Genomic DNA, 22,994 nt, shown 5'->3' with positions numbered 1-22,994 from the left:
AAATATCATTTTTAGATATATTTAAAATATATGAAATATATCAAATTATTATTTAATATGATATGAGTAATAATAATTGATTTTTGAATATTATTTGAAACCATTTTTAAACAACAACTTTTACCAAATTACATGTTGGACGCGGGAAAATCCCTAATTCGCGGAGTTCGCTCGATTAACACGAGTGCGCTCTCAATCCGGGCTCTGCGTCTGGCATCAATTTTACAAAGCGTGGCTGAGGTAGGGACGGTACGTTAATTTAAAGTAGCGAATATTCAGAAATAATACCATATTTTATGATAAATGATAGCTCATTCCGCTCCGCGATCGAGATTTTTAGGAATGGATAATTTAGCTTGCCTGGCTTCATAAAATAAAAAACACAAACATGAATTTCAGTGAGTGGGACTGTACTAGCATGCAGTGCAGTGGGTGCCCCGATTTCAAGTAGGACCTACGCTACGGTCATGACGGTGTTGAAATCTGGTGTTGGTGTTGGGACAACACCAGCTACAACACCGTACTTGAAATCACACTGGTGTTGGGATTGACCTCGGAAAATATGACATATTTCCGGCAGTTTGTGTTGAGCTCTGGTGTTGAATGTCGTCTGCTGAACCGAGCATCTAGGATACAGCTGGTATTGACGATCTACGTGCAATAGACCTTATCGCAAATAGCGTCTGTCGCGTGAGGGCGTCTGTCATCGCAGAGGATCACGGGATGCGAAAGGGGGCAAACGCAGAATCGGCTTTTGGGAAGCCATACAACGCCATATGTTTTGTGCAGTGTCACTCAAAATCCAGGCTTTTTAAAAAGTCTGATTTCTTCGTATTTAAATTACTTTGGATACTTGAATGTGGATTTATAGAACAATCTATGTATCATGATTGCCCAGTGAAAGTATGAACTCAATACTCACCATATTTTCGAAGTTTTATGGGGCTAAACTTGGGAAGATTTTGTGCATATACATATTTTATACATAATGAAGGACATATACAAATGACATGCAGATTAAATAAATCCCTGAATTTGAAACATCCCTCCAACTCTGTAATTTTATTTTGTCTGAAATTTAGTAGATGATGGATATATAATTCATATAAATGATATAAATTTCATTCTTTTGATAAAAAATCTTATTTCAACATTTACATCTTCAATTTATTTCATCGCATTCAGTCACTTCTCTTACAGATCACCTTCCTCATTAATTTTCTTTTTGTATCTTATTTTTCTCTTAATATTATTTTCATCTATTCTCATTTTTTATTTTTTTCTCATTATTTCATTCATTATTTTGTCTAAGCATGCCAATGATTAAACTTCAGAATGTCCGACCACGATCCTGAATAATATGCAACTATTATGTAGCCTACTCTGTGGAGAGAAAAAGAAAACACAGCTCGGTTTTTAGGCCTACTGAATAAAATCATGATTGAGATAATTATTTATGAAACATGTATTCTTGACTATCGATTGATATTACAAACATACATAACTAGAATAAAGTAATCAAATGTACTGCAGAGTTTGTTTTATTGATCATCATTTTATTTTTGCTTGAAATTAGGGACCAATTTCCTCCACTGCCTCGCCGACGTACGTACACTGTCCCCAGGGCCGAGAGTGCATGCCCACTGTCCGTGCATGCAAGCACACTGCACAGCAGCTGCGCAGCTCAAAACACGCACAGACAGTGCGCGAAAATGAAAGAAAATTATACTTTTCTTCATAAAATCTGTGGGAATCCTTGCAGCTATAGACAGCACATCTATCCCTGCCACCCATAATTAAGAAGAAAAGTGATGTTAGACTCTGGAACAAATATGACGAGGCGTTTACTGGAAGTTAGCAAAATGTTGGCTGCGGGCGTCAATCGTATTTTGATACACTATGGAAATCGTACACTTTATTGTCGGCTGCTTGCGCTCGCATGGTCGCATCTGGACAACAGCGGCGGTATTGCCCCCTTTGCGATCCCATGATCCTTTGCGTGAATCTATTTGCGATAAGGTCTATTTCCCTATTCCAGAGCTACCAAGTCTCACGCATTATGCATGAGACTCGAGTATTTTGGACTCTTGTTCATCCCCTCAAATCTCTGTCTCACGCAACTATCACAGCCTATCCCCATATACATTGTACACAATGTCTGTGATCTCACTCAGATTTACAGAAAATCTCACGCATAGCTGGTCTTAGACAGCTGGCAGCCGTCTGTTTCGAGGAGTTTTTTAACATTTTTTTTTTTAATTTCTCCTCGTACACAGACGGCTCGCTATCATGCACCCACCATTGATTAGGGGACTTGCAATGCAAAATCCCCCCGTCAGGGCTCTTCAATTTTTGTCTTCAATGAATTAAAATTTTGAAAATTAATGCGACCAAAATGCAAATTAATATTCCCTCTTGGCATTAATAGCCAAAAAACAGAAAAATTAAGTTAAAAGGAACAAAAACAGTGACTTACCTCGGCTGTCGCGCAAATTCACTTCCCCGTTTTATCCGATCTTAAAGGGGAATGAAACCTTTGGAACAAATAGGCTTGTGTGAAAACAGAAAAATCAAAGAAACAGATCAACGAAAGTTTGAGAAAAATCGGACAAATAGAAAGTTCTGAGCATTTGAATATTGCAATCACAAATGCTGTGGAGATCCTCACATTGGCAATGCGACAAGGATGTGTGATGTCACTGCTGAACAACTTTCCCTTTGATGGACTATAAAATACCCTCAAAATGTCTCTTTTTGCTTTTTCTTATGATGATACAAACTCTTTATCAATGATGCATTCTTAAAAAATATGTATTACATGCCCTCATGTAGAAAGAACAGTACTGTATGATTTATGGATCAGTGTGATAAAAGAGGAAATTCAAGTGAAATATATACTAAAGTAATGGGGAGAGTTGTTCGCAAGTGACATCACATATCTTTGTCGCATTGCCAATTTGCTATCTCCATAGCATATTTAGTGATTGCAATATTCAAATGCTCATAACTTTCTCATTGTCTGATTTTTCTCAAACTTTCGTTGATCTGTTTCTTTTATTTTTGTTTTCACACAAGCTATCTTGTTCCAATGGTTTCATTCTCCTTTAAGTACATAAACATATGGCCATTGAGTCCCCTGTACAGATCGCGCTAGAACTTCGGTCTCTGTATTTGGTGAGAGAAGCCAACAGAGTTCAGCTGAACAACCAACATAACAGAGACCGAAGCTTTTGGTCTAAGCTGGTCTTTGAACTTGGCATCTCTGCTATTCAGATTATTCACCAACCCCCAGGGATTGGGAAAATCGTTATTTCAAGTTCGGTGTTGATGAACTGTAGTTCACGAACGGGAGGTGAACACTGTGAAACACCCCCGTAAAATTATCTATTACAGTTAAGATGAGCGCAAATCATCAGAGTTTTACACATTTTAATGAAAAATAATATGCTTTCTGATTATTGCAGTGATTTTAACCTGTGCATTCTGTACGATAAGATTTTACTGCAATTTCTTCCCGATTTCACTTTCGTCGTCTAGAATTTCTTGCGTAAATTTGAGATGATCAGCAGCGCAGAGGCGTGACATCATAGGATATTGATAACGCGATCGGTATCACTCCTCTGAACTCAGCTCGGTGTTGGGGCTCGGTTCAGCAGCCTTTTCATGCTCTCAACACCGACACCATACTTAATCACCCAGTGACTCTTATTTTTAAAAGACATTGACACGAGTGCGATTGAACTAACGTTAGATCGTTAGTTTTAGATATTACTACCAACCAGTAGAGGCGCACGGCCAATATGGGAGACTCTCCAATAAGGGAGACAATCTCCCATATTGGAGACTTGCTTTGCAAAAGGACAAAAGAAACAACACCAACAAAAGCATGATTTTTTCCACCCAAACTTTTGTCCCACTGAGGTCAGAAGCCCATTTGTTTTGTGTGTGGATGACAACAAAAATCCTTATAAAAACAAAAGTAGACGGTGAATTTTCAAAGTAGACGGTGAAAAGGGGTAATATTTCATGAGGAATCTGCTTATCACATTTTTATCTGCCGCCAAGGTAATCCTTTTTAAGCAAATGTAAACAAAGAAAATTGGTCTCCCAAACTGGAGACTGTCTCTGAAATTGGATACCCAAATTCTTTATAAAAGTCTCTGATATTGGAGATAATCTCTCTCATGGGAGACAGTCTCCAATATTGGCCGTGCACCTCTACTGCCAACTGAGAATTTATGTGGAGACTAACTGTGGTCATGTGGTTAGTTGATAGATCCAATGCCATAGCTATGGATGATAAATGTGTAAAAATTTGAAAACTGGTGAATGAAATAATTCAAATAAAGATGCAATTGCCAATCATTGTTCCTAGCGCCTATGGTCATGATTTCATTTTGAAATCAAGTAATGGTTGATGATGATGGTGATGCGGTGGTAGTGGTGGTGTTGATCATGGTGGTGATGATGAAAAAAAATTTTTTTTACAAAGAATTTGGATGAGAGATAACGTTAGACCTGGAAACTTGACTGCAGACCTACCTCTGCACTTTTTAAGTACGATACATCTGGGAAAAGGTGATGATGATGATAAAGCTGATGATGCAATTCAATTACAATTCGATCACAAATATCCCCTCCCCCCCCTCTCAAAAAAAAAGAGGAAAGAGAAGAGAAAAAGATACTTAGATTTATGGTGTTTGAATATGGTGATCATGCCTAGTTGGACATGTGGATGTGATGCTGATCATAAATGATTTGATTTTGTGTAGACAGAAAGCTTCAGTGCAGTCTTTTCAATTTCATTGTTTATTTTCTGCTGGACTCTGTCTTGCTTCACTACACTTTCTCCCTAAAAGGAGATACCAAAAAGTATAAGTATTTTAAACGTCTTCCAAAAAGAGTACCATACAGATTTCAGCTGTCTAAATTTTGAGCACTCTAAATAAAAAAACAAGCATGACTGATGACTCTTTTAATTAATCTTTTGGGAAGATAAAGATACTATTTACACACATGAGTCATATTGATATTATTTTTCTATCTTAAATTAAAATTCTTTTTGACGAAATACATGCTCAGCAATACAGTCCTCTCTTTTTTTGTTCATTCCTGATAGCTTCAAGACAACACAAAAGCTACCTAGACCCCTATATCTTTTTAGAAGATGACAATAATTTCACAATGTCAGTAATCAATATGATTACATTTCCACTTCAAAACTAAGCAGAGATATGCTTTGTTGTAAGTTCTAGCATCTTTCAACTTTAAAGATAAATTCCAGTATTGGTAACGATCTCAAAATGACTTTTTACAGAATCTAATATAATGACCACCGAAGTGTCTGTTTGTATTAATAAAAAATATGTGCCAAAGGATTCTGGACGAAATTGTGTAATTGCTGAGAAATAAGCAAAATAAGCGCGGATTCGGTCACTTCCGTCGGGTCTTTATTTCAGCAATAATAATACACTGTCCCACGTGTGCCTATCTGTGTTGGTGACCTTCGGTGTGAACATTTGTTTACTGCTACTACTGGAATTTCTCTTGGAAGTCATATTTGCTTGGAGCCAAGCATTGATGACTTTATTATATTGCCTTATATATTTTCTACTGTGGATGGATACATTTTTACTATACATGTCATGTAGTACATGTACATTGTACATTTGTTCTTTATCTTTGCAACTAGGCAATAAAACCCTGGATTGCAAAATCAATAATTTTTCTCCATTTTCGACAAAACATATCTGTAATATTTTTGTTGTGTATTGCATTCATGATGAAGTCACATTTTTGGTTTAGCCTGACTGTATTTGATGCAGATTCCTAGAAATACTTAATGGAAATGAGTATGAATAAAAATGGCAGTTATTGATAATTTGAACAAGTTGATTGAAGAAGATCCAAAGAACTCATTGTCTTAGATATATGTTTAATTGATTATCACTCAGGACCAAGTTGTATGAAATATTAACATTGTTTTAACTTTGCCACCCAGTAGTAATTTCCTGAAAATACTTGATTTGGGTTGGCTGTTGAGCATTTTTGGCAAAGTTTCTGTTATGATGTAGGCCCAACAGATGAATAAAGATACTTAGTCAATCATAGTGAATGATGAAATAAGACTTAGTTTTTCAAGTACATGTACTTCCGTTGAGTAGACATTCTTGATTTTTTTTGTATCTAGGATTTATTTTAAGCATCTATTTTTGTCTCACCTGCGAAGCAAAGTGAGACTATAGGCGCCGCTTTTCCGACGGCGGCGGCGTCAACATCAAATCTTAACCTGAGGTTAAGTTTTTGAAATGACGTCATAACTTAGAAAGTATATGGACCTAGTTAATAAAACTTGGCCATAAGGTTAATCAAGTATTACTGAACATCCTATTAGAGTTTCATGTCACATGACCAAGGTCAAAGGTCATTTAGGGTCAATGAACTTAGACGATGTTGGAGGAATCAACATCGAAATCTTAACCTGAGGTTAAGTTTTTGAAATGTCATCATAACTTAGAAAATATATGGACCTAGTTCATGAAACTTGGACATAAGGTTAATCAAGTATCACTGAACATCCTGCATGAGTTTCACGTCACATGACCAAGGTCAAAGGTCATTTAGGGTCAATGAACTTTGGCCGAATTGGGGATATCTGTTGAATTCCCATCATAACTTTAAAAGTTTATGGATCTGATTCATGAAACTTGGACATAATAGTAATCAAGCATCACTGAACATTTTGTGCAAGTTTCAGGTCTCATGATTAAGGTCAAAGGTCATTTAGGGTCAATGAACTTTGGCCGAATCGGGGGTATCTGTTGAATTACCATAACTTTGAAAGTTTATTGGTCTAGTTCATTAAACTTGGACATTAGAGTAATCAAGTATCACTGAACATCCTGTGCGCGTTTCAGGTCACATACCAAGGTCAAAGGTCAATGAACTTTGGCCGAATTGGGTGTATCTGTTGAATTACCATCATAACTTTGAAAGTTTATGGATCTGATTCATGAAACTTGTACATAAGAGTAATCAAGTATCACTGAACATCCTGTTCGAGTTTCAGGTCACATGATCAAGGTCAAAGGTCATGTAAGGTCAATGAACTTTGGCCATGTTGGGGTTTTTTGTTGTATAACCATCATATCTCTGTAAGTTTATTGGTCTAGTTCATAAAAAGTGGACATAAGAGTAACCATGTATCACTGAACATCTTGTGCGAGTTAGAGTAGTATTCAAAGTCAGCACTGCTGCTATATTGAACCGCGTGATGCAGGTGAGACGGCCAGAGGCATTCCACTTGTTGATTAAAACAATCATTAATCTATTCAAAATCATAGTGTCTAACGGAGTCTTACACTCAAAAGACCCATAACCCTCATTATCAGTTTTCTTATATTGTTTTGCAGGTTTATGATAATAAAGACAGAAATGGCGTCGACTGGACAAGAAACCTTTCAACGTTTGTCTTGCGACTACGAAAATCTGTCTTCTCGATTTATGCTGCAGGATCGGAACTACCAGAGACAATATGCACATCTTTATTCAGAACGGTTGACTCTTATGAGACCTGCCCTTGAGGAAGCAGCTAGAAGGAAATGGGGTAAATTAGTAGTAGTAGTTGATAATAATAAGAAATATCAAAATAGTATTCTACAAATACATTACAAATCATTAATAAACATAAATCATTACTTGTAATACTTGTGGGGGTTAATATGAATGCAAATTAGAATAGTTTCACTATTTGTAAAGACTACAAGTAACTGCAGAAGTTTCAAAATTTGCTTAAAAGATCGTAAACGAGAAAGCGGAAGGGAAGAATTTTTGATGTAAATGAGTTGGATTGGATAAATTTGCCTGTAGAGGATAGGGGAGACCGGGTTAGTTGGAACATGGGGTAAGTTGAAACATTGTAATTTTCTTTAACGTCTTTAGATAAATTTCTGCAATACTGCCCTCAATTTATTGTCATTATCAACAGCCATCCACCATATTACAGACAACACATGTGCAACAAGCCTGGTGAAGTTAGAAACAATTTTTGTTTTTTGACCTTCTGAGTAATTTTTTTCTCGTTCAGAAATGTTTGATTATCTCAGAGAAGTTTATAGATCAAGTTGGCAAGTTTGGGGGTATAATAGACACTTATACCAAGCTACAAAATTAGGTTATTAATATGCCATGGTGAAGTCCCTTTTTTGTGCTGTAAGCTTATAAACGTCAAATGGGCCTCCGGGGTTAGTTGGAACAAAATTGAAGGGGCTAGTTGGAACATGTTCCAACTTACCCCAAACATAAATGTAATTATGAACGAAAACATTGAATATGAGAAAAAAAAAACAAAGTATTTCACACTCTTCTGAACATGTATTGTATACCATGCTATCAGTTAGGTCTGAGTGTGCATTTAAGGCCTATTGTAGGCACCTAATGTAATGTTAACCCTTATCAAAATGGGGGGGGGGTTCAATTTGAGCCCCCTCAAGAAATTTCGTCACTTCTATGTTGCACGAAATTTTTTGACTACACTGCTTGCTGACTTTTTACTTTCAAGTCTTGCGCATCATTTGAGACTAAATTTGCGATGCATGTATGCGCAGTTTCAAAATTATGCAACAAATTGTACGTGCATGTTCGGACCCAAATTTGTTCAAAAATGTGATTTCATGTACAAGGTCAATGCAAATTGTGTTTTTCAACCAAAAGTCATAAATGTATGATTATTTTTTTACTTTTGCTGGTTCAAATAGATTCATTTAATGCTATTGATGATCGAAAAAGACTCCTGACAAAGTCCATCGGAAAAACAAAGTTCGAAAAAACAAAAATACAAAAAAATAAATAAATACATAAGAAACTATATTTTTTGAATTTTTTGGTAGATATTTGTTAAAAATGTGAAAATTGATACTCTCACCAAAAATTAGCATTCTGCTAGCTTAACAAATATAGTTAAAGGCAAAAACATTAATTTAAAAAAAATTCGTTAATATTGTTTATGCTTATTTGCATAATTAATTATGAAAAAAATACAAACAATTAATTTTTGTCTTATAAATTTGATGCAGAAGTACATGAAATTGCTGATAGTACACTTAATTGCATGTAAACTCAAACGCACCCAAATATGTGGAATTCTACTACACAGTCTGCTTGCGTGAGTGGCTGTATAATAGAAAGAATAAAGTTCAACTAATCCACTCTTTAATATTTTGAACTTGAATAAGATAAAGCAAATAGGCTAAAACCATGTAATATTACAGTTTTAAGTAGTTTTAGTATAATTCTTAATTGACCATGCAGTGTTCCAACTTACCCCATACCATGTTCCAACTTACCCCGATATGGGGTAAGTTGGAACGTTTGCGATGGTCTTGTTCAAGGTGGATTTTTTTCAGTAACCATAATAGAGTTAAAAATTTTATGGGGTAAATTTGAAGCCCTGAGATATATGCTTCAAGCTGATGTATTGATTGTTTCTTGAATAAAATCTATTTGGATTTTACAGCCATTTTTGTCAAAAATGTTCCAACTAACCCCGGTCTCCCCTACTTCAATAGCAAAATATATGCCTTGAAATTGTCATTTTGCATCAAAAGGAATGGAATGAATTTGGGTTTCAGGGGCATTCATATCTTTACAAAAAATTGCTTGTCACATTTTTTAAAATTCAGTTTTCGGCATTAAATTCTTTCAATTTAGACTGAATACAATTGAAATATATTAACCGGTCTGTAATTTAGGGTCTTTATCGACTTTGGTTCACTTACATTTTGTGCGGGATATGTACGTTAATCAGAGCATAATTTGTTTTTTCATGAAGTATAAACTGTTCAAACATTGGAATGTACTACATGTTTGCATGACCCCTACCTACAAGAAATGCTGTTTAAAAGTAAAAGAAAGTAATTGCAACAAACAATTATTTCATGAGAAAATCTTTTAAATCAAGGTTAATTGTCACTATATTATCATAGATCTCGATCAGGTACATTAATACTTTGTGAAATCATGAAATCTTAGGTGAAAAGTGCCAAATCTGTTGATGGCTAACACAGAAAAGCATATGTGGGACAGTATTAATATTGATAAGAAAAATATCTGTCATTTGATGGAATGCTGTGCTTATTTTGCTCATTTCTCAGCAATTACACATTTTCTTCCAGAGTCATTTAGCACATATTTTTTTATTCATTCATAGAATTACTTGGGTGGTCATTTTATTGGATTATGTTCGTACTCATTTTGAGATCGTTACCACAACCGGTATTTATCTTTAATGATATTATAGTAGAATCAGTCAATGGGATATTATATATTTTGCATTGCTTGTTCTATTATCCATGATTGATTTGTATGTTTTTTTTTTATGAACAGGTGAAGACGCTCCTTTATGTCATCTGTATCAGCTGGTTGGTGGTGAGAAACGTATTGTTGTAGGAACACTCTTTAAAAGCATGGAGCTCAAACCAAGCATCCTGAAAGAAATAAGTGAAGATGTAAGTATACTAATGAAAGGACAAGTCCACCCCTACAAAACATGGATTTGAATAAAAAGAGAAAAATCCGACTAACACAATACTGAAAATTTCATCAAAATTGGATGTAAAATAAGAAAGTTATGACATTTTTAATTTTCGCTTAATTTCACAAAGGAGTTATATGCACATCCGTTCGGTATGCAAATGAGGGAACTGATGACATCACTCACTATTTCTTTTTTATTTTATTGTATGAAATATTCTAATTTTCTCCTCATTGTCCTTTGAAACAAAGTTTTATTTTGGCCTAAACATGTGGAATTACCATTGTTTAACATTTTATGATTCAGTCAAGATGGTCTTTATTGTCAAATCTGTAAAAATTGAAATATTGTATAATTAAAGCAATAAAACCAAAAAAAGTGAGTCAGGGACATCATCAATTCTCTCATTTGTATGTGACTAAAATGTGCATATAACTATTTTGTGAAAAATAAGAGAAATATTAAAATGTCATAACTTTCTTATTTTACATCTGATTTTGATGAAATTTTCAGCATTATGCTTGTTTGATTTGTCTCTATTGATTCAAATCAACATTTTTTCTGAGGTGGGACATGACCTTTAAGCTCTTACCATTCACAAGTCAAAAACAGGATGGTAATGTATGATGAGGATAGTTTCGTTTTCCGCACTTTCCTCCAAAACTCTTCTCATTTTGATGTTTTCCACTGTAACATAGCCTGCATCTATGGAACAGGGGAAAGACGTTTACACACAACGCACTGGCATCAGTCATCTGCCCGAGGTGGACTCAAACCCACGATCTTTGGTTCGACAGGCAGACGATTTACCGACTGAGCCAACATAGCTCTCTTGGATATTATTACCCTGGCTTTAGTGGCATTTCAAGGAATAAATTCCTGCCAGGTACCCATTCATCTCACCTGGGTTGAGTGCAGCACAATGTGGATGAATTTCTTGCTGAAGGAAATTACGCCATGGCTGGGATCTGAACCACGACCCTCTGTTTCAAAGTCAGAAGACTAATCCACTGGGCCACAATGCTCCATCCACATTCATTAGCCGTGATCGTTGATAGCTCTTTAAATCAGTTGAAACAGAAATCATACTTTCCCTCTTCCTGAGAAACTTGATTTGTATGATTTATGAGCTATACTGCTCCTGGTGGGTGTTTCATATAGCTCTTCGAAAGTTAAGAGCGACTTTAAGAACGACTGGTGATCCTTTCTTGTGGCAAATGGTATACACCATTGGCGATGGTTAAGTGCGTAAGAAAGGTTCACCAGTCGTTCTTAAAGTCGCTCTTATCTTACGAACAGCTTTATGAAACGGCCTCCAGGTTTAAAAGTACGAATCTGTGACAGAATTTTTTTGTTTGCTATTTCAATTTCAGCGTAATCTAACACCCCAGCCTTCGAGAGAAAGGTTCTCCTCCGATTCTGACTTCCTTGTTCTAGAAGATGAACTTCAGAGGGTAGTCCTGACGGGAAATATTGATGCACAGACTGCTATTACAGGTAAAAAAAAACTACGAAGGTCCTCGGTTTATTTTTCAGTTATTTGAAATCAAATCAATATACAGATCATAAATGAGTGAAAATCCTGAATGCATTTTAATGATCAATTCAAGATGCCCCTGTCTTGAAAGCAAAGGCTTGATAAGTGGTACACCCAATACACCATAAAATGTACTTTCACCTGCTTCCATCTCTAAGTGATAGGGCATGGTGTGTACATGTCAAGATTTCTCTTCCATTTCTCTGGTGTGTTGGCTCAGTTGGTAGAGTGTCCGTCTCACAACCGGGAGGTTGGGGGTTCAAACCCCGGCCGCACCAGACCAAAAGATGGGAGTTGCTGTTACCCTGTTTTGCATTCAACGATTACAGGGATAGAGCCTCGTCGATCTGGCGCTGCACAGCGGCTGCCGGGCCTACGATCAATTGGGCAAAGCAAATTTTCGGAGTATTTCATGTCTATTTTGAAAAATAAAATATGGATTTTCATCATTTTTTCATCATTTCTTCCTGTTTTTCTCTCCTCTCTTTTCCATCCTCTTCATTTACTGCATTACACCTTCAGGACTTCTATTGATATTCGTCTAGTTTCCTTCTTTCTTTTCACTCACCTATTACTACACTCCTCTTTTCTCCACTGACTCTATATTTTCTAAGATCACATAATTTACATAATAGGTTTATGTATCATTGAGAAAATGTTACAATAATTTGTATGAAAACTTGATGTGTTTTTAAAATTGATCACAATTCGGCCTTTGGCTGCGATTACCTTTCAATAAACCATTTTATCTATCTATCTATCTAACTGTCTGTCTGTCTGTCTGTCTATCTATCTTACCATACAAAATAACACATAAAACTAAAAACATACGGTTTTGACTGAGAAAGTCTGCACTGCTGCTATTTTGAATCACGTACATGTAATGGAGGCAAGACTACCAAATTTTGAAAAGGCTTTAGCACAAGTATATAAAAAGTTCATATTCAAAACGTTTCCAAGCATTACACACAGTGAATTGATTTGGCAGAATGGTGCTAGTTAATTCCCCGAAACATTCATAAAAACGTAAAGGACTGTACCGTGATTTTAACGGTCATTGCACATATTTATTTTGTTTGTACCCTGAAACCATGACATTACACTATCCTTGTCTTTACCGTCTAGGTGTGGTGCTAGCAGTGAAAGGATTTGAGAATGACGATGGCAAGTTTGAGGTGGAGGATACATGCTATGTGGATTTACCGAGCATTGAGGAATATCCGCCATTAGATGACGATCGGTATGCAATAGAAATACTTCATATGCAATTAAAAGACACTTGAAAAATGTGACATTTGTCTACTAACATACACTACTCAAAAAAAGTTAAGGACCACTTTTTAAAACGTATATAATTTTTTTTATACAAGGTGTTTTATTTCTGGAAATACCTCAGTACAACTGTCCTGAATGTCCTTAAACACGCTGTAATCAATTTCACGCATGGGTGGTTTCAGTTGTTGCACACTGTCGCTCTCATCACTGCACATCCTGAATAGTGGGTTCACAGGGGTATCAACTATCGACATGAAGAGGAAAAAACGAATGTCTGAGTGTCTTTCAGGCAGCCTAGTATCGCGTATGACCTCCTCCTGCAGCAATAACGGCTTCACAGCGCTGTCTCATGGAGCTAATGAGGTGATTAATGTCTCTGACGACCAGTGCATCCCATGCAGCCTCCAGAGCCACACCCAGCTGCTGCAGTCCAAGTGGATGGGCTTCGAGCTGCTGGATACTTCTCCCCATCATGTCCCAGACGTGCTCTATCGGGTTCAAGTCCGGGGACCTCGCTGGCCACTCCATACGCTCAATTCCATGGCCCTCAAGGAACTCGGTCACCACCCTAGCTCGGTGGGGACGGGCATTGTCATCCATCAAAATGAAGTTTTCACCCACATTTTCAGCAAATGGCACCACAATAGGTTCGAGGACTTCATCCCTGTACCTCACTCCTGTCATTGCTCTCCCTGGGACCACGTAGAGACGAGTACGGTTGTCATAGGTGATGCCTCCCCACACCATGATGCTGCCTCCCTCATAACGGTCATGTTCTGCAATACAGGGGTCAGCAAATCTCTCCTGGTCGCCTCCAGACTCTCAAACGTCCATCATTGTGGTCAAGGGAAAATCTGCTCTCATCTGTGAACAGAACTCTACGCCATTGCTGTCTGGTCCATCTTCCATGCTGCCGAGCCCAGTTGAGACGAATTCTTCTGTGAGTAGGGGTGAGTGGGACACACTGAGCTGGCCGTCTGGCATTCAAATTTGCTCTGTGAAGTCGGTTACGGATTGTTTGAGTGGAAACAATCACTCCAGTTGCTGCAGTGAAGTCATTATTGAGGCGGCGTGCACTGTGAAAGCGGTTGCGGAGACTGAGATTCATCAAGTAGCGATCATCTCTAGGGATTGTTGAAACTGGTCGGCCACTACGGGGTCTCTCAGAGTATAGCCCTGTCTCTCGGTGTCTTTCACTTGCTCTGCTAATGACACTGTGTGACACGCCCATCACTCTGGCTACTCTTCGCTGACTGAGGCCAGCTTCGAGCATCCCTAGGGCTCTGGCTACATCTGTTTCACTTAGGTGGTGTCTTGGCATTGTTGTTGTAGGCAAGTTGTTGATTTTAAAGACAGTAATTGCTTTGGAAGCCACTTTTATACGGGCCCACTGCAATGATGTGAGAAACATCGTGAAAGAACTGCATGACCTTGAAATTGATTTATTGTGTTTGAGGATATTCAGGACACCTGTATCCTGGCATTACTGTTGTCAGCAATTTGTTGATTGTAAAGACTAAAGACAGAAAATGCTTTTGAATCCACTTTTGTACCACTTCACAATGGGCCCGCTTTTCAGGATATGCAATGATGTGAGAGACATCATGCAACAACTGAAACCAAATTGATTACAGTGTGTTTGATGGCATTCAGGACAGCTGTATCTTGGCATTGCTGTTGTCAGGAAGTTGTTGATTGTAGAAACACCTTGTATATATAAAAAAAAAAATACATACGTTTTAAAAGTGGTCCTTAACTTTTTTTGAGTAGTGTATAATAGATAATAGACATAATTTATATGAATATCAACAAGTGCAGATAATTGAAATGCAGGGGCCAGCTATCATATAGCAAAATGCTTGAAAGAATAAGCAGTCAGCATTGTACTGCATACATGCAAAATATTCCCCCAATTCAAACCAAATTCATAAAATGTCAAATGACAAAGATATATTTTTAGTTGTCGTATAAAACAAATCATGAATGTCTTTTTATTCATGCATTGCCAGTGGACAGAAAATTTATTTCTGTGAAAGATGAAATGATCCATTTGACTCTACTACACCTACTACGTATGAAGTATTCTGTCCAATGCACTTGTAAAGATTCATTATTTGTGTATTATAGCCTGATCTACTAAGTATTCTGTATCCTCCCAGGTATCTCATCTTGATGTCCGGTCTAGGCATTGGTAATGATCAGACTGACCTGATGAGTCTCCAGCTAATGGTCGACATCATCACCGGTCAACTCGGGACAGCTGACCAACAGAAGATGTTCTCCAAGGTGGTGAGGGTCATCATTGCTGGTAACAGCCTCAGCGAAAGTACTAGGGACAGAGATGTTCTCACTACAGTATGTACATATGTCTGATAATTTGATTCAAGACCATTTTAATGATTTATGAAAATAAGCAATAAAAGAAAATGAGATTGTATAAAGTATATTGGTCTTATTTTGTACTCTGAATCTTGTTCAATACCAACATGCGTTACATAGATACCAAATAATAGCCATCAATATTTGTCACATTTTTTTTTTGCAACAGCAAACCTTATATCACAAGGCAATGCACATACCACAAAATATTAGAATAATATTTGGCAGTTTTTATCCTATTTTTTGTTTACATACTCAATTTAAAATTGTATGTTTGTTTACATACTCAATTTAAAATTGTTGTGAAAATGATGCATATGAGTGGTAATTAATACAAGTTCATAATCATTTTGTGATATAGCTATTCTACGATTTGATTTTCGGAAATCATATAAATATATGTACTTAAACAGGGGGCTGTTTCGTAAAGCTGTTCATAAGTTAAGAGTGACTTCAAGAATGACTAGTGATCCTTTCTTTAGATGGTATACACCAAAAACGTTCATTGGTGATGGGTTTTGTGCGTAAGAAAGGATCACCATTCGTTCTCAAAGTCGCTCTTAACTTACAAACAACTTTATGAAACAGCCCCCTAGTAAAACAAAGAAGACAAAGGGGCATCATTTGAAGAAGTACATATATTTATATGATTTCCGAAAATCAAACAGCCCCCAGGGTGCCATTTCATAAAGCTATTAGTAAGTTGAGAGTGACTTCAAGAATGACTGGTGATCCTTTCTTGTGGTAAATGGTATTCACTGAAACGCTCATTGGTGATGGTTTTGCGCGTAAGAAAGGATCACCAGTCATTCATAAAGTCGCTCTTAACTTAATACGCTTTATGAACACCCACCTGGGGGCCGTTTCATAAAGCTATTAGTAAGTTGAGAGTGACTTCAAGAATGACTGTTGATCCTTTCTTGTGGTAAATGGTATCCACCGAAACGCTCATTGGTGATGGTTTTGCGCGTAAGAAAGGATCACCAGTCATTCATAAAGTCGCTCTTAACTTAATACGCTTTATGAACACCCACCTGGGGGCCGTTTCATAAAGCTATTAGTAAGTTGAGAGTGACTTCAAGAATGACTGGTGATCCTTTCTTGTAAATGGTATTCACTGAAACGCTCATTGGTGATGGCTTTGCACGTAAGAAAGGATCACCAGTCATTCATAAAGTCGCTCTTATAAACACCCACGTGGGGGCCGTTTCATAAAGCTGTTCGTAAGTGAAGAGCAACTTTAAGAACGACTGGTAGATATTTTGTGTAGATATCTTAAGTACAGTAGCTATGAAGTTTTGTTGTTATTGTATATATTATTTTGTTTTACAATAAAAACATAAATACAAAAAAAAAAAGAACGACTGGTGATCCTTTCTTAGGCGCTAAACCATTGCCAATGGTATACCATTTATCATAAGAAAGGATCACCAGTCGTTCTCAAAGTCGCTCTTAACTTACCAACAGCTTTATAAAACGCTCACATGTACTGCTTTCAAATTATCATAGCTTGAGCAGTTCACATATTGATGTAAAAATCAAGAAGAATGGGTCGCGATGCAGAAAATGCAGTTGGATTTGCCATTTTAGTGACATTGTTTAATTTTTCTTTATTTCCAGGCCAAATATTTAACAAGGAAATCTCAAGCAGGGACTGTAGAAGCTATTAAAACCCTGGACCACTTATTAGTACAACTCACGGTAAGATATGATATTTCCAGGATTAATGAGCTTTTATATTTCATATTTACAATAACAGCATCTCCTCTCTTTGTGACAAACAATAATATTTTTTGTAATATTGTATGAACAGTCTAGAATTGTGATAAACTGACTTAAATTTTGATTCATTCCAGAATATTATATATTTAATATGAGAAATAGATATTGTCATCTGGACTTACAATTCCGATCCTAGACACTCCTCTAGCTCATCTTAGTTGGTGGCAAGAAAATCATGATAAATGTTGTCCGTGTAGAATATTGTGTTTTAATTTTTTGTTCAGACATCAAGGAATTCTCCTTTTATAATAGTCTAGAATCATCCATATATCAAATTGATTTAGTCACCCTCAATTAAATTTGGTGCATTTAGATAAAACAATTAAATTATTGAGACCGCAATAGGCAATATATTTGTCATAAAACAAGATAAGTGTATGATTTTCAGACATAAATATCTGAAACCAAAGCTAGAAATTATGTGGATTAATTTCTGAATAAGCAATAGTTGAACCGTGTGTGCAGCTTGATTAAGTAGATGTACTTGTTTTGTCTTTCTTGTTTTAGAGTTGCATTCCAGTAGATCTGATGGCAGGCGATTTCGATCCAGCCAATTCTAGTCTCCCACAACAGCCGTTTCATCGATGCATGTTCCCACAATCCAGTGTCTATTCTACGTTCAACTCCGTCACCAACCCTTATGAGGCGAAGATTGCAGGAATGAGGTAAGCCATGGAGCTGGGTCCCGTAAAAACAGATTTTGGGAATAGAATACATTTAGAATACATGAGAGGACAATTCTGATTGGTACCTTGTTGGTGTTTTGAACAAAACATGCATAGAATAATGATCTTGATTGGCCAGTGCAATGTAGCTATTGTTTGCATAGCTTGGTGTAACAGTGCCTTGAAATTTCAGTATCACCAAGGGGCTTGATAGACTGGCCTGTCCGTAGAATTTAAAAAGTGAATTGAATCTAACCTGTGTTCAAATGGGCTGTGTTGGAAGTCCCTGTTGAACACAGTATCGAGACAGATCTGAACTTGTAGTGGTGATGATGATGATGATGATGGTAAAGATGGTGTCGATGATGGTGGTGGTGGTGATGATGATGATGATGATGAAGATGGTGATTATGATAATGAATGAATATGATGATGATGATGATAATAGTGATGATGATGATGGTGATGATGATAATGATGATGATGAAGATGATGATGGTGGTAATGATGATTGTGGTGGTATTGATAATAATAATGGCGATGATGACACTAATAACAATGACGGTGCTGATAAACGGGTGATTAACTCTAGAATAATTTTATTTTTTCAGAGTGCTTGGTTCATCAGGTCAGAATGTAACAGACATCTATCAGTTTACAACTATGGACGATAGACTTTCAATCCTAGAGCAAACCTTGAAATATGGTCACATTGCTCCATCAGCCCCTGATACTTTAGGTGAGTATGCTGCTTTCTCAAGAAATATAAAATTATCTTAATCTTCATCATCATCAGCAGCAGCTGTATCATCATCTTTATCATCGTCATCCCCATCATCATTCCCATCATCATCACCATCATCATCCCCATAATCATCATCATCATCCCCATCATCATTCCCATCATCATCATCACCATCATCATCCCCATTATCATCATCATCCCCATCATCATCATCATCCCCATCATCATCTTCACCATCATCATCCCCATCATCATCATCATCATCACCATCATCTTCATCATCACCATCATCATCCCCATAATCATCATTATCATCCCCATCATCATCCCCATCATCATCATCATCCCCATCATCATCATCACCATCATCATCATCCCGATCATCATCATCACCATCAGCATTATCATGATCTTAAAAGGATGGTCCAGGCTGGGGATACTTCTATCTCTATAAATGAGTAAAAATCACAAAGCAACATGCTGAAAATTTGATCAACATTGGATAGCAAATAATAAAGTTATTGAATTTTAAAGATTAGCATTATTCCAGTGAAACAGTTCTAGGCTTGTCTTTATGAATATTCTTTAGGTGGGCTGATGATGTCATATCCCCACTTGTTCTTTTGTATTTTATTATAGGAAATAAGGTTTATTCAAAAATTTTCTGCGGAGAACTAAAACAATTGGATTGAGAACTGATTAAGTGCATTAGTTATTTATTGCTGCAACTTATTTCATCATAATGGATATGCATCATTTACATATGAGTGAAAAAACTGAAACAATTATCATTTCATGTAATAACATAAGAAAAAGGAAAGTGGGGATGTGACATCATCAGCCCACCTAATGAATATTCATTCTGATGAGCATATAACTGTTTTCACAAAATATGGATAAACTTTGAAATTCAATAACTTTATTTGTTATCCGATTTTGATGAAATTTTCAGCATTTTGCTCTGTGAATTTTACTCTATTTATTGAGGTATAAATATTTTCAGCCCGGACCATCCCTTTAATCAATATCACCATCCCCATCATCATGGTCATCGTCATCAGTACATTATCATTGTTCCAAAAAATATAATATTGCAAAAGCACTAGATTAGTATAGTAATCCCATGTATGAGATAGAAGTGATATTATCCCCTCATACATTTTAGTCCCTATTAATATTTTAATATTAAAATCCGGTTATTCATGAGGCGCTTCCAACATACATGTAAATTGTACATCTATATCTGAATGCTTACATATTCATTATTACCCCAGTCATCGGATTCAATCAGTCATTCCCGCACACAATGTATGCACATTCTCCACTCCTGGGGAGTATTCCAGCCAGTCGCCAGGTGAGGCACTCGACAATGCTGGACAAGTCGCATAGACTTTCACATCCTACCACGTACTCATGTAGCACCATGGTGGAGTGTCCACAATGTGAATATTCATCCCTATATGTTTACATATATGATCCTTTCTTGATGTGTGATATATATAATTCTCAATGTTTCTTGTCGACAGCATGCTATCCGTACTACAACAAAGATCCTTTCATAATTAAAGATTGCCCAGCCATCTACTTCGCAGGAAACCAACCAAGATTCCAGACCAAGAAAGTAGTGACAGGTCAGTCTCTGAATATTTTTTCATTTTTTATGCGAATGATTACAGACCATGCAACAAATCAATTAAACTCAAAATGGATTAAATTGATTAATGGAAACCGAAAACCAAGGAGAGAATCAGTCTCAGAAAAAAAGAGTAAAATGGTTGAAAAATTTTGAAAGGTCATCTTGTATATTCTTTTGGGAACCTAATATTGGCAAACTTGCTTCAAAATGGCTGATATTTTGGACATCCCATTATCTTTCAAATCGGATCGTGCCTCCTTATTCTGAGTACAAAATATGTGTTGTGGGAAAATATGATTCACACCACATATGTCAAGGTCAGGAGGAAATAATTAGAAATATGCAAAATAAAGGGGAAAATTTGAACATTTGTGTACAAAATAGAGAGTTGTCCACAAAATCAGTCATTTTGAAGCATGTTTGCCAATTTGAGGATCCCTATAGATATGGGTGCAAGACTTTACAAACTACAACTCTCTTATTTTGTATTAACAAATTTTGATGTAAAATGTTTTAAATGGCTCTGTTTACTTTACTTGTGGAGCGTTGTGGCCCAGTGGATTAGTCTCCGGACTTTGAAACAGGGGGTTGTGGGTTCGAATCCTAGCCATGGCGTAATTTCCTTCAGCAAGAAATTTATCCACATTGTGCTGCACTCAACCCAGGTGAGGTGAATGGGTACCTGGCAGGAATTTATTCCTTGAAATGCGTGTGCGCTGTTATCATAGTAATTACGGCAGCCAAGCTACAGCTGGGGTAATAATATCCAAGTCCTTTGGAAACGCATAGAGACATTATTCATAATTGTGATATGCGCTATACAAGAACTGTTTATTATTATTATTATTATTATTACTCTTTCAAATAAGATTGTTTTTCTCCTTGGATTGAATTTTTCTTAAAGCAGACCAACTACAATGAAAAAAAATCATCCTGTGTACTATTTATCATCCACCGTTTAATTAATACACAAATCACAAGACAGGCAATTTCAGATTGTCTCTTTTTATTTTGATTGTGTGCCTCAATATAGAATATTTCAAGATAGATGGCGCCATATGAATGCCTGTTATTTTATTTTACTTCTTAATTATGTAAGGTTCCGATGATGAAGAGGTTCTGCTTGTAACTGTTCCTAGTTTCCAAGAGACCAAGTCCTGTGTGATAGTCAACCTGAGAACAATGGATTGTCAACCGCTTATCTTCTCGGCCGATCTCTCATCTAGTTGAAAATCACATTCTATGCTGATTGAGAGGGGTGTTTCACAGAGATTTAAGTGTGACGTAGCTTAAATGTCTAGTTGCGCGTGGTAAAAGACCCATCACCACATTGGTCAAATCATGCTAAGAGTGCGCATGTTACTGCGTATAAATCAATTGAGATTGCGCGTTAAACTATGTGTGCGTCGGCACTAAGCATGACTCAAGTTAAGTCACACTTTATGAAACACCCCCCTCCCCCTCCCTCCAGGATATAAGATTTAAAATGACTTTCATCTAGGGCTGTTATTGATAACGTCTTTATCGCTAGTCTTGTCGATAATCGCTTGTTTTTTGCCACTTAGCGATATCAACAATGTTTCTCTCGTTGTCGATAATACCCGCTATTATGTAGGGACACAGTGATTGTCCGCAATTTCACAGAATTCACGGCAGCGGCCTTTCCAAAGTGGCTTTTCAAACAGAAAATCACAGAAAGCGCATTTTTTCCAAACTGCACAAAACAGCAACAGAAATTACTCCAAAATCTCAACAAATACGAATACTTACTAGCCACAAATGACGATCTCACACCGCTATAATCATGACAATCCAAACATCGTGACTGCACTCCATTTCGATCGAATCGAAAACATCACAAGCACAAGCACAATTTTAGCGAAGTACCAACTAAAGTAAGTGCATAGAAGGCAGCACACAGCCGTGTGTTGCTGCCCTCTACATTCAAAGATGTACAGCATGATATCCAAATGGCGTATTGGTGAAAGACGTTGACTGCTCTGAAAGATGTCCAAATAGCCCCCAAATTATTAGAAAACTTCATCCAACCCTAAAATAATGCTACTAATGTGAAAGGTGAGGATGTATTTATGGTAAATATGTTTGTTAAAAGATGCTAAGTGATCATTTACATCCGATGAACGCGGATTTTAAAGCGTTCTTGGTACAGTGGCAGATACAAATTTTGACCAATGTGAGTATTGTGACATCACTGTAATGCATAAAAAATGTGTATTTTTTATGTTCTTTTGTCGATAGTTATTGATTTCGGTAAGATCTTTTTAGCGTGATATCGACAGAGAATTTTCTTAACGATAACGATAACAGCCCTACTTACATCATGTTCCTTGTGAAACCTTGGGGTGTTTCACAACCAGAGTTCAGTCATGCTTAAATGCCAACGCGAAAATGGTTTTGTAAACACGCAAGCTTATTGATTGATG

General features: G+C 36.8%; 1 protein-coding gene across 2 annotated transcripts; it reads left to right on the top strand.

The window, feature by feature from the left end:
* The first annotated feature begins 161 nt into the window (after positions 1-161).
* Positions 162-21,852, top strand: LOC121422830 (DNA polymerase delta subunit 2-like). 2 transcript variants are annotated; one of them, XM_041618043.1, is made up of 11 exons: positions 162-240; positions 7,413-7,606; positions 10,384-10,505; positions 11,905-12,028; positions 13,194-13,308; positions 15,503-15,698; positions 17,343-17,423; positions 18,012-18,169; positions 18,781-18,908; positions 20,441-20,545; positions 21,650-21,852. In XM_041618043.1, exons 2-11 carry the CDS (start codon positions 7,417-7,419, stop codon positions 21,778-21,780), a joined length of 1,350 nt encoding a protein of 449 aa, XP_041473977.1. In that variant the 5' UTR covers positions 162-240; positions 7,413-7,416; the 3' UTR covers positions 21,781-21,852. The 2 variants fall into 2 exon arrangements, with proteins under 2 accessions (XP_041473977.1, XP_041473976.1); XM_041618042.1 differs by having other exon boundaries at positions 162-249.
* The last annotated feature ends 1,142 nt before the right edge of the window (positions 21,853-22,994 follow it).

Source organism: Lytechinus variegatus, chromosome 10 (genome assembly GCF_018143015.1).
Source record: "Lytechinus variegatus isolate NC3 chromosome 10, Lvar_3.0, whole genome shotgun sequence".
In the NCBI taxonomy this organism is placed as follows: Eukaryota; Metazoa; Echinodermata; class Echinoidea; order Temnopleuroida; family Toxopneustidae; genus Lytechinus; species Lytechinus variegatus.
This window is presented reverse-complemented; position numbering and strand designations above follow the sequence as displayed.

Coding starts and splice junctions, on each gene's coding strand:
- LOC121422830 (XM_041618043.1), top strand. CDS start 7,417: ATGATAATAAAGACAGAAATGGCGTCGACTGGACAAGAAACCTTTCAA. Junction 10,506..11,904: donor TGAAAGAAATAAGTGAAGAT/GTAAGTATACTA, acceptor TTTCAATTTCAG/CGTAATCTAACACCCCAGCC. Junction 12,029..13,193: donor TGCACAGACTGCTATTACAG/GTAAAAAAAAAC, acceptor TTTACCGTCTAG/GTGTGGTGCTAGCAGTGAAA.